This window comes from Xenopus tropicalis, chromosome 7 (assembly GCF_000004195.4).
Source record: "Xenopus tropicalis strain Nigerian chromosome 7, UCB_Xtro_10.0, whole genome shotgun sequence".
NCBI lineage: Eukaryota > Metazoa > Chordata > Amphibia > Anura > Pipidae > Xenopus > Xenopus tropicalis.
This window is the reverse complement of record NC_030683.2, coordinates 67,373,891-67,386,709: the sequence shown is the minus strand read 5'-3', so window position 1 is coordinate 67,386,709 and position 12,819 is coordinate 67,373,891. Positions and strand designations below refer to the sequence as shown.

At 37.6% G+C, this 12,819-nt stretch overlaps 1 protein-coding gene across 1 annotated transcript in view; it reads left to right on the top strand.

Annotated features, from left to right (window-relative positions):
- The window catches only part of acad8 (acyl-CoA dehydrogenase family member 8), a 32,913-nt gene extending 25,729 nt beyond the window's left edge, over positions 1-7,184 (top strand). Inside the window, exons 10-11 of the mRNA XM_002937981.5 lie at positions 5,136-5,238; positions 5,823-7,184. Coding sequence (XP_002938027.1) covers positions 5,136-5,238; positions 5,823-5,875 — 156 coding nt within the window. The 3' untranslated portion in view covers positions 5,876-7,184. The remainder of the gene's footprint in view (positions 1-5,135; positions 5,239-5,822) is intronic.
- The last annotated feature ends 5,635 nt before the right edge of the window (positions 7,185-12,819 follow it).

Genomic DNA, 12,819 nt, shown 5'->3' with positions numbered 1-12,819 from the left:
GCAGGGTAGGACAGGCCCAGTATGGCACACACAGGCAGCATAGGACAGGCAGAGTATGGCACACACAGGCAGCATAGGACAGGCAGAGTATGGCACAAACAGGCAGCATAGGGCAGGCATAGTGCTGTCTATGTGTGCCATACTCTGCCTGCCCTATGCTGCCTGTGGGAGGTGAACCTGGCAGGGGTTTGTTCTGGGAGTTTGTTAGCAGTTGGAAATAGCCATTAAATGGTCCCAATGGTATGTAATTATGTGCTGGGGGTTGCTGTGCTATCCACAGGGGAGGTGGAGGATGCATATGGATTTAAGGCATATGTCTTAATATGACATCATTATAATTATTTCACATATCAATAATGGTTGATATCCCCGCAGTGAGGACCAAGCATTTGGGTTTTTGCTGCACTACCACCATTGTGATAAAATGGGTGTGATTTGAAGTGGGTGTGTTTAAAAAAGGGGAGTGGTCAAAACTGGCTTCCATTAGCGGCCCTCCACCATGTATGCTAGAGAAGTTCCGGCCCTCAGTACAGCAGAAATTTGACAGCACTGGTGTAGGGTATGCCTTTTCTTATTAATATGGCTACACCAGAGTATGTGGAATAATGTGATTGGTAGTGATGTGTGATCCATGGTTTTTTGAGGGACATAATTTTACTGCCTGTGAGATGTGCCTCTTATAGTAAATAATAATCTGATTTATGCTATTTTAGGAATTTGAGTATTATAGTGCATTAAAACCTTTTAAATTCCAGGATATCAGTTAAAGTTTGTCATGTTAGATTTGGTGTGATGAGGTGTATATGAGATGAGAGGGAAGGAAAGAAAGAGAAAAGAGGGGGGGTAAGGATAGATGTTATTCTGTCCGTTACAGTTAAGGTTACATTTAGGCTAGTCAAGTATGATTGTAGGAAAGCAAAAGTACATTTACCGGTACAAAATATTAAAATTACATAACATAACATTTCCCCAACAAACCCTAGCCCAGTGTTTTTCAACCTTTTTTGGGCAAAGGCACACTTGTTTCATGAAAAAAATCACGAGGCACACCACCATTAGAAAATGTTAAAAAATTTAACTCTGTGCCCAGCAGCAGTGCCCCCCTAGTACATTGGTGCCCAGCAGCAGTGCCCCCCTAGTACATTGGTGCCAAGAGCAGTGCCCCCCTAGTACATTGGTGCCCAGCAGCAGTGCCCCCCTAGTACATTGGTGCCAAGAGCAGTGCCCCCCTAGTACATTGGTGCCCTGCCTACGGCACACCAGGCAACATCTCGCGGCACACTAGTGTGCCGCGGAACAGTGGTTGAAAAACGCTGCCCTAGCCCACCCAATATAATCCTAAATGCTGCCCTAAACTGTAGACTTTTCTTGCTAACCTAGCTATAAATGGAGGTAGCAATAAACCATTCTGGCAGAAACTGCATTTGTCAGGCTCCATTGGACATATCCACTTAATCCTGGAGATGGAGATTGAAGAGGAAAGTTTATATGCCCCTTGGAGAGAACATTTGCTTATTGCACAGTATATGTTGTTACTTTAGCCCTTTGTTATCTAGCCAGTCTTGTGGTGTAGAGAAAGACAGGTGTCTTACTTCTGATTGGACCTGAAGTTTGGCTGAGTACATCATTGCCTATGCCATGTTGTTGTCAGGGAGGCATTTCTTGTCATTGGTAAATGTGGGCCTTTTCTTTTGAATCCCAGAAGAGTAGTCTGTGTAAAGCAAACTTTTTTGCCTACGAACATCTCCTATGTGCCTTATGGTAGCGCTGAGTCATTTTCTTAATAGTTTGAGTATAGCTAGGAATAGGCACGGAGGGGACCCAGGGTGTAGTGGTTAGTTGGAACCCAGGTAGGCCCACCACTCTAACATCATTTCGTCTTTGACTGTTTTCCAAGTTATGTGGGCAACCACCTGCTTGACTTGAACACAAAGTTGTTGTATTTCATTGTGTAGTGGCAGACAAGCGTCTTACAGGGTGTTGATTCGGGATTCTGCCGCGGTGGTCTGCTCTACTGTTCTTGTCTTAGTATAAACATTTCTAACGTAGTTTGTCAATAAAGGTGGACATCAGAGTTACCTGGCAGTCCACTATTGCTGTGAGGACTTGGTTGGTCCGGTGTCGTGGGTTGTGAAGTAGGTTGCTCAGCGTTAAGGGTAGAGGCCCTTACCACCTCAGTGTTTCCATCTTGGCCCACGTCTCTAGCAAACATGCTGAGTTTTTGTGTTATTTCAGTTTTGTTCTGTGGTCCATTTTTGTCTCCCATCAGGACACTGGAGTTCTCTGTTGGTTTAGTAGCGACCGGTTTTAGGAGCTTGAGATAGGATAGCCGGATGAAAGGATAAGTTTCAAGCGGAGCTCTGTCTGCACACGTCTGCTCTCTTAGGCTTTCATACCATGCCCCTGTGTAACTGTTCCTTTAAAGGCTTTTCTCTTATACAGAAACTCATGAACAAACATGGCATTGCACAATACAAGCATTATTTAAAAAACGATATCGGTAATCAAACAAGATCTCAAAACCTGATTAGCCAGATGGCTAATATAAGCTGTAGAGAAAATTCAACATGCCATCAAAACACATAACAACCAGAAAGCTCCAGGCCCTGTGAGCTGTAGTGCAATATACTATATAAAAATGTGTAAATTTACTAATCCCTCAACTTTTTTCTAGATTTCCATAAGATAGATCAACTTTGCCCTGAAACTCTGGGAGCCTATATTTCAGAAATACCTAAACCATCCAAGGACCCCACCAGATCCAAAAATTACAGGCCAGTTTCCTCACTGAATATTGATTTTATAATACTGGCAAAAATATATGCATCTTTCTGACAATGTCAAAAAGAAGATGCCTTGGATTTGGTCACATGGGTGTACCTGAAGGTGATACTACAACAAATTAATTTCCACTACCTTCCTAAACCATGTGTTTGCTATATGTGGACATCTATGTGCCAAGGTAAAATAAACCAGAAATAGAAGTTTATTGAATATCTCAGATTAAAAATCATCCCTAATTAGTTCTATTTTATTGTAAAATCTTGAGACATGGAGTAAATCTCATGCAGGGTGGCCTTGGAATCCCAAAATACATAAATCACTTTCACGCTGTGGTCCTATCACTCTGAATTTCCAATATATGTTGTGGATAGAAATATCGCACAGACCTCACATAATTTCCCCATTATATTTTTCTTCCTGATGAAGCTTCCTGTCAACATGCTTTCATATCGGCACATACTCCCTCTATCCCATTATTTTAAAACCTCAAATTTCCACCTGGCATGTCCTCACAATGGTGAATGGATAACCGGGTTTTTAAGGGTAAATCATCTGATACAAGATACATTTCCAGACTGGTTCACCTTTTAACATTAAGAAACTGATACAGAATTGTTTCAGTACTTTTAGATACAACATTTTATTAAGTATCTAGATGGAGCATTTCTTACACTCTTCACCACACTATATGAGACATTTGCTTAAAATAGCCAACTTCAAGGCAAATCATTAACCACTGTACTTTGCTATGAACAATAAGGCTCCCTTATTGAAACTCAAATACATTAGGAACTGGAATAAAGAGCTTTACTTAGATATGGACGATTCTGACTGGTCACAGGCAGCATAGCAAACCAGTCATTGTTCGATTAAAGGTGTAGTTCAACTTCAGGTTAACTTTTAGTATGTTATAAAATGGCTTATTCTTAGTAACTTTTCAATTGGTCTTCATTTTTTGTTTTTTATAGTTTTTTTTTTTTTTTATAGTTCTCTTCTATTCATATTCCTATCTCTCTTTCAAACCACTGCCTGGTTGTTAAGATCATTTGGGCTGTATTTATCAGATAGCTGCTGAAATTCCAAACTAGAGAGCTACTGAACAAAAATGCTAAATAATTCAAAAACCACAAATAATAAAAAAGAAAGACTGATTGCAAATTTTAGAATCAAATAGAATCAGAATAGTACTCTCTAATTTATACTTAGGGGTATATTTATCATGCTGTGTAAAAAGTGGAGTGAAGCATTACCGGTGATGTTGCTCAGAGCAGCCAGTCTGACCTTTGCTTTGGTTTTCTAACTGTTGAAACCTAATTGCTGATTGGTTGCTCTGGGCAACATCACCGGTAATGCTTCACTCCACTTTTTACAAAGCATGATAAATATACACCCTTAAAGTTAATTTAATGGCAAACTATATTTAATGGTAAACTTAATACCAGTGCCCTAGATATTGATTCTGATGCAGAGTATATCAGCTTATTTATTCAGTATTAGGCATCAGTTTACATAAACGTCTGACAGAAGCATTACTTAACAAATAATAGAAGACATACCTATATTTGCCCAGAAGGTGATATCTTACATATTTATAGCTGCCAAACAAGTAATAATAAAGGCATTGTTATCAGCAAACCCCCAAATCATTAGCAGTGGCGACAGCAGTAGTGAAGACAATCTTTAATTAGGCTTTATTTTTATTATTTGTGGGGTTTTTTTTGTTTTTTTCAATCATTTAAATTATAATCTGGTTATTTTGTCATAATTATCCTTGCAACCAGACAGCAGTAGGTAAGTGAGAATGGAATATGAATAGAAAATGAGTTAAAAGAAAGCTATGCAACAACAAATAAGAATAACAAACTGAAATTTACAGATCTTTGGTTGTCAGGGTCAGTGAACCCTACAGTGTAATATGATTTTCGGGTTGCAGCTACTGATTCAAAGTCATACAAAATAAACAACAAAAGACCAGTTGAAAGTTTGCTTATAATAGGTCAATTTAGAGCATTCTAAAGGTCCATTTAAAGTAATTGTTATAAATATTTACCAACTTTTTAAATAACGACTAAATAATACTTCCTGGTGAAATTATGTATTTTGTTCCTTCTAGACTCTAATCTCAATGTCAACAAAGGCCTTGGTTATGTACAGTTTGCTCCCATTTGCGTGCTTCTCTCTCATATCTTTTGTTCCTCTTGAAAACAGCTTGCTTGTCTTAAGAAAGCATGTCTCTCTTTAGGGTTACATATGTCATATGGAACATATTCCCAGCATCTTACAGAAGTGAAGCAGAATATATTTCACTTGTTTGCCCCAAATCATAAGCAGGTGCTGTCTCTTTCCTTTAGATCTGTAATCAAGCTTTGCAGATGCATGGAGGGTATGGATACTTGAAAGATTATGCCGTGCAACAGTTTGTCCGAGATATTCGTGTCCATCAGATTCTTGAGGGTGAGTACATTGTTTACGGGAATGTATAATTTTTTACAATGTTTCAGTTGCTATTCAAACATACTTGTTTATTTTACGTAACCCGAACCTTTGCTACACTGAGAATTTATTTGGCTTGTAAAACTTTAAATTCAAGATATTAAACTCCAGAGGTTAGAAAATCAGGGCAGAGAAACATTTTATTTTATTTACACAGGTACTATTTCCACCCTAGGCATGGGTTCATGGGTATCTATATAGAAAATATGGCCCGAAGAAAATACTGAGCTTCACATATAAAAGCTCTTTGGAATTGGTTAATTCAGGGGTTGACTAATGGTAGAAGTATTTTAAGATCGGGAAGGGTCAAATGCAATTGTTTCTAGATAACCATTTCAAATAATTCTCCTTTAAAGTCCAAGACTGGGCAGTTAATGTTCTAGGGCTCCAAAAGTTGGAATCTAAGTTTTTTTTTGGAAGAGGTTGAGTGTGTTTAAATGGCTATAAGAACAGAAATGCCAATTATAACTTCTGTTGCTAAGGGAATGACAATTTGGTGTTCATTGTCTATAACAAATACCTTTTCATTTTTGTTCACAAAACAGGAACTAATGAAGTGATGAGGATGATTGTGGCCAGAAGCATTTTACAAGAATAGCTATGAACTGGGACTCGGGACCTAATTATGCAGTGGAACATTGACAGACCTCAATAGGACCTTATATTAATCTAACCTTGGTTTTTATTGGCCCATAACATTGTTCTAGCTATTTAGCATTACAGTGTATGGGGCATTATCAATGAGTTTTGGAGGCACAAACTCACCCAAGGAAATTAATCATCTACAGAAATAATAAGAAAATTCATTTTCCCAAGATGCTGGCTAAGAAATCAGACTGACAGACCTGAAATGGATGTTATAGATGGTGAACAACTGCTTTTCCTGGAAAGCACTGCTGCTAGTCTATCTTCAAACTTTTGTTTCTTACAAATAAAAGGCTAATGTTGCAGGTGTATTCTTATTAATATTTATATTTTACTCCTGCTATCTTTGCTAATTTAACATTATTATGTACCTTGACAAATGAATTATTTTAGCATTTATCGCCTTGTTTTAACTGAATTTGTTAATATTTATCATTGACCTCCTGCTTTGTTGATACAGATGGGGTATGTGATGGATACAGAAAATGGTTTTCTGTACAAATGTTTTCTGTCGACCAGTAGTGTAACTACAGAGAAAGCAGGTCTACTTCCTCTATAGCTTTAGAAAACCCCCTTCCCCACCACTCCTATTTGAGAGCTAGCAGGTGAGGAGGGGGATGTGAGGGAGGGGTAAGTGGGAAGTGAGGGGAGGGGCAGGAAGGGATTGCATTGTGTGCCAGGCTCCTCCAAAGTTTTTTTGGCAGCGGGCCTGGCGTGGTCTAGAAACGCCACTGCTGCAGACTGCAATCTGTAGCATTAATGCAGAAGCTACCCATGTATGATCTATTATGGCCTCTGACAGAGCTTGTACTCTTTATACAGCAGGGGATTACCACCTGAGGCAGCCAAGTTGATGCCAGCCCCTTGCTCCCCCCATCCTTAGCTTAGAGGGTGGCAAGGGGAAGGGGGCCATGATAACACTCTCTGCACTAGAAGAGCCTAAATTCCCATTTCTTTAAGTTACCAGGAGCGACTTTTTGCCACCCCTGGTAAACTTTGTTTTTTAAAAAAAATTATGTTACGTAATTTATGTTTGTAAGAACAGTGTTCAGTATGTTTCTGATCATGCTGGTCTGGCTGTCTTATAGGAGCCATATACCCTGCTTAATAGTTCACTGAGTTCAGTGTGTTCAGTGTGTTTTTTTTTTTTGTTTTTTTTTTAAATAAGAAAGAATGTATCTTGAGTTTGTATTTCTTACACTAAACCGTGCAAATGAAACAAATGTATGTTTGCATTAAAGACCTGTTCAGTACGCTTTGAACATTATATATATTTACTTAAGAAAATGTTGAAATACCTGTAGCCTGTGTTGAGTAGTAGTGATAAGTGAACTGGCAGCATTTTACTTCAAATAAAAGCAAAACTATGGAATATTTTGCAGAACCACAAAGTTTTGCATTTTAGTCAACAGTAAGATTAAATAACATTGCAATTAAGGCATTATTAGCTCTGCATATGCTTATGCATTGCCATACATTGTTAAAGAAGGTTCTAATTACTGTGCTTCAACTTCATAAAGAAAAGGACTTCCGTGTTACCAATTTCTTCCAAACATGGCGTCAAATTCTCCATTGATATTATACAATCAACCTTTCTCCCAGTTGCTCATGACAGAAGTTCTTAAAATCAAGTTGACCAAAATCCCTTTTTAATTTTCCATTAATTATGCATGTAGTAAATGCAGCTGTCTCTACAAAGTGCAAAGAAGCAGCAAAACCTAGAACATTGCTCAAGGGCCCCTCAGAGTGTGCTCCCTCCGTTTGTTTAAGATAGCAGCTGCCATTTTAGCTTGGGCTTAGTAGCTCACTCACAAATTCTGATGGGAGGGGAAGTGAATTCCTATGAATTCTTATGGAAGGGGGGAGCAGGAGAAGGGAGAGAGAAGAGAGCTGTGCAGACTCAGGCCCAGGAATGAAGGATTTTTCTGAGAGAGGAAGTCTGATACCGAAGTACATGTGTACACAAAAGAAGACAAGAAATCCTGTGTTTCTTTTGATAGAAAGCTTTTCTGTGAGTGCTTATGGCTGTAAAAGGCTGTACATAGAAACTGTGTATTGTACTTTTGTCTTGTCTACCAGGCATCCTCAGACTAATAAGTGGCTCCAGTATGCCACCTAACTTTTTGTTAAGCAGGAAGACCAGGAGTAAAGAAACGTGCTCCGGCAAGTAATCGTTGACTGCTGATTGCTACTCTAGAAGCTGCTCCACTATATGCAGGGAGTTTCCAGCATGTTGCTTGGTCAAAAATGAGCTGGGGGGTGGGTCAGGGGGTGTTGCTGCTACATATGTTACAACAATGTGCTGTTGATGACGGACCTGCGAAAATGGCTACTGACCTTACATGTCTTCTCCAGCACATCACTCAACCTCAGACAGATTTTCAAGAAGCACTGCAGCACAAGAATGTGCACATATACAATGCAAGTTACATTGGTTCCACACCTAGTGGCCCTGTATCATAATGGGCAGCTGCACATCTGCCTATTCAGCCAGTCCACCACTGCTTCTGTCTTCTGTAGCTTTATGGGTCACCGACCCACCGATACTCACAATCTTGTAGGTGCTGTTCCCAGTTTCTTATACCAGCTTATGTTGTGGATTGCAACACCAAGTTGTACATTGTTCTATAATTTTGGTATAACACTGTGTCTCCACAATGATGTGCACTCATGTTACTTCTAACACTTTCTCAGTTTTGTGTTTATTAGATATGATTGCTCTGTGTATTTTTACTTTAACAAAGGCCAGATTGCTAGCCAAAATGTTCTCCAACAATAAAAAGCCCCATTAGGTTTCACCAGACCTGTGAGTGCATACTCTACTCAGTCCTTGTCTACTTTATTTTGGGACTGCACCCAGGCAATTTTTAATGCTTAAACTTAAGTGCCTGCTGTATTGGACACTGTAGATATATAGGGGCACGTTTACTAAATTTATTTCACCCGGGCAAAAAGATGTGAAAATCCTGTAGCACTTAACTTTTTCTCTAACAAAAAAATCTGTTAAATGTGCTGTGAATCATCTTTTTGGCGAATTCGCCCTTTAGTAAATGTGCCCCATAGAGAGAGACATACATATACAGCATACATATCTATCTTTTTTTATATCAACAACCTTACAGCACATACTTCAAGATGTTGAGGGTGAAAAGAGGGAAAAGAAAGATAAAATTACTGGTGGGGTGACAATCTGTTGGGCGCCCTCCAGTGATTTTAGTCTCCTACCCATGCCAGGACAAACAAATCGATTTCAATAGCAAACTTACAAATAACCACTGAATATTTTAAAATGAATGTATCATACTCACATAAGTTGGTAACCCTTATAAACCTTGTCAACCCTGAAACAAATCTGTTATATCTTTAAGACATAGCAATAATGACAACAATATGGAATAATAGGGAAACTAGTTTTCATCAGGCACCATATAATTTCCTTTATTTCCCATACTGGCAATTGGATGATGTCTCTTTCCCTAGCTAAAATTTTATAGAATTGCTTATTTAACCATGCACATTGTTTCTGATATAAACTTGAAAAATGCACATTTTGTGAGAATTACCCCATAAAAAAGGTTGCACTTTTATATAGCTGCTTTTTATTTTTGTGTTGCCATTTATATCTACATGTGTCTGCACAGTGGCATATTAGAAAAGTGAAAGTGCATAAAAGTACACACAACAAATAAGTTTTTTGTATGTTTTGGGTACATAGCAAGTGATACAGTCAGGCCAGCCTGTGACTAAAAACCTAAAACAAAATGAAGAAATCACAAAACTTAAAACTTGGAAATTGGATGCATTAGCCCACAGTTCTTGTGAGAAATGATTTATCTACATTAAAGGCTATTTGTAAATGTACCATGCATAAGGTTTATTTAACAGTCCCAGATATTTACAGTTGATTTCTTATTTGCAGTTCCACATACATTTTACTGTATGCATTGCAATTAAAGTATTAGTAATATCATAAAGTTACAATTAAGAGTTTGTCCTGTCGGGCAACATATCCCATTTAGAAGAAGGTGACTCTGGAAAAGAGCTTTGCCCCCCCCCCCCCCCAAAAAAAATACTCATTGTCGCAGCTTTGGAGAGAAATAATGGAATTTTATTGATTTAATGCTAAGTATTAAAAATATTGGGGATTATGGATGAAAGGGGGTGGAATAAGTGGGCCACAGTGGTGTACCAGATAATTTTTGCAGCCCATGCTTTGATAGTGAGGAACTGGAAATGGTCCCAAATTTTAGACTTTAAACAATTGTTAAGAGAGATTTCCTCAAGTTATGATTATGAGCGAATGGCAGCTAGATTAAATAATGTGGAATATAAATTTATTTGTTGATGGGCCCCTTGGAAAGAATGGTGTAGGGGGAAAAAGGTTCCTGGGCTGAAGAGGCAAGATTGAATTATGGAAAAGATCACTTTACATATGTTTAGTATTTAATATACATTATATAATTTTAGCATTTTTGATATATGTTTCATATACTGTATATGTATATTATACATGGGGATGCATAATTGTCCTTTTCTTTTTCTTTTTCATTTATATTTTCTTTTTTATTTGTACGGTATGGTTTTTATCTTTATGGAAAATGAATAAATAAATATTTAAAAAAAAAAAAAATATTGCAGATTTTGATTGCAGTATTGAAGATTATGATATTTTCACTGTAACTTTTTGCCCTATTGAACCTTAATGGTTAATGGTTGCATAATGGCTACAGAACACCTTATTTATAAAAACTATTTTAGTTTTTCTGAAGCAAAAATGCAATTTTTATCAATGATAACATAGAAGCTTTGTTTGTGAAAGGTTAAAATACAAATCATCTAGATAACATTTAAATTAGAGCTGAATGCAACTAGATAACTAACTAACTGTTTCTAGAGGTCCCAGTAAGAACAAAAAATAATAACTATTTATATTTTAAGATATTGGTCTTTATTAAAATTCAGTTTGAGAAACTGTACTACAGAGATAGTGCTACTGGAACACCAGACATTTTGTGGCACATGCTTAACATATCTATTGTGACCAGGAGACATCCTCATGAATAGGGGAAGCACAAGTGACACTTTTTTTACCACTTGCGATTTGTTTTCCCCCTGAAATGGATCATTAGTAACTACACCCCCATAAGCAACAGTCCAAGCTATAAAATGTACCCAAACTGAGGAGGATGTTTGATTTTTATTTGTATATGTTGTAATATTTCCTTCTTTTTCACTCCTTTAATAAATGTGGCACCATCAATCCAACAATCTAATCCTGCTGAAAAATACATTGTGCTACAATCTGTTTATTAGTCAAGGGGATTCACAACTGGCACATGTACCTCAATCAGTTTTTATCTGAAACAACCAGTTGCTGTTACTAGCCTGAGGGCACACAGACCAAAACTCTTTCTTAATAATGCCTTGACTACAATAGACTATTATTTAGTTATGTGCTTGGAACGGGCCTAGTGTTCTGCTCCTTACAGGAAGTTCAGGTTACAGTAACAAAAGGTGGAGCAGGAGTGGTTTTGGTAGTTTTTTCTGCAAACTGAAGCTTATTGTTAATTTACTCCTGGAATTATAAAGGCAGACACATTTTCAAACACCTGGAAAATAAAAACTTATTTCATAAATTTGTTCTAAGTAGGTGCCAAACACATGTTGATAGCAATAGTTTGTTTTAGTCTGGTAAATTAAATATATTAATTCATTTTTGGAAGAAATTCTGCTACCAAATATTCCATGCGTTTGGCCTTAATCAACTGACAGATAACAATAACCTCACAGTTTGGTACTAATATTGTTTTATAACAACTTCTGGTGAAAAAAACTGTTCTAGCTGTTCTACCAGCGCCCCCCCCCCCCCACTCCATGGTGGAGTCCATGGTGGAGTCCATGGTGGTTGGTTTAGGTTTAGGGCACATCCTTTTTGTTGGATCCTATTATTTGTTATGCAGATGGAAATGACTGAAATCCTTGTAACAGATTGTTTAATTTATGTTTTTTCTTATTCAAAACAAACCTTAGCAGCTTCTATGCCAAGTAAATTGATCTGGGCAATGCAATTGCTATGGTAGATTTAAATAAAGCTTTTGATTATACTTAAGAAATATACTACATAAAACTAGGGCAATGGGAATAGAAAGTGTTTACTTGTATAAAACTGAATAAGTAATAGGGAGGAGAGATTCCTTAATATAGCATATATTCTGATCAAGCTAAATTTGTAGGTGGAGCTCTATAAATGTTACTGGGTCAATCTTATTTTGGCCTGATGACTGCAAAGCATTGCAGAAAGCAAGGTACTTAGATAAAATGCATAAAGCTATTCAGTTACAGCTAGACATTTGCTACTAAAAGGTTGGAACACTGTTGAAAATTGGGGCTGAGATGTGTATACATACACACATACAAAGTCCCCTGTCACAAACAAGATACTTATAAAGAGACTATAAATTGCCACGGATAAATAAAAATAAAGTAACACGTGTGCCGCAGAATGCATAGGAACCTACGCAAGCATTCAGCACTATACTAACTGCTAATTTGTCATTTAAAGGAGAAGGAAAGGCTAATAAAGAGTTAATCTCAAGCTGCAGGCATACCTTCAGTTGTCTCAATAATGCCCTTAAGTCTCCCCATATTTCACCTGTTCAGATGATCAGAAGCCAAACAGGAAGAAAAAACGCTGAGCTGTGTAAAGAAAGTTCCCATAATGCCACCAAGACCCAGACCAAGTGTACATGCTCAGTTAATTAGACTATGGGGCGAATTCATTAAAACACGAGTTTGAATCCCGATTGGGAAAAATTAGGATTGGATACGATTTCTGAAGATTTTAAATATCACGAAAATGCTTACGCAAAAATCGTATTAGTCACGATAATATCGTAT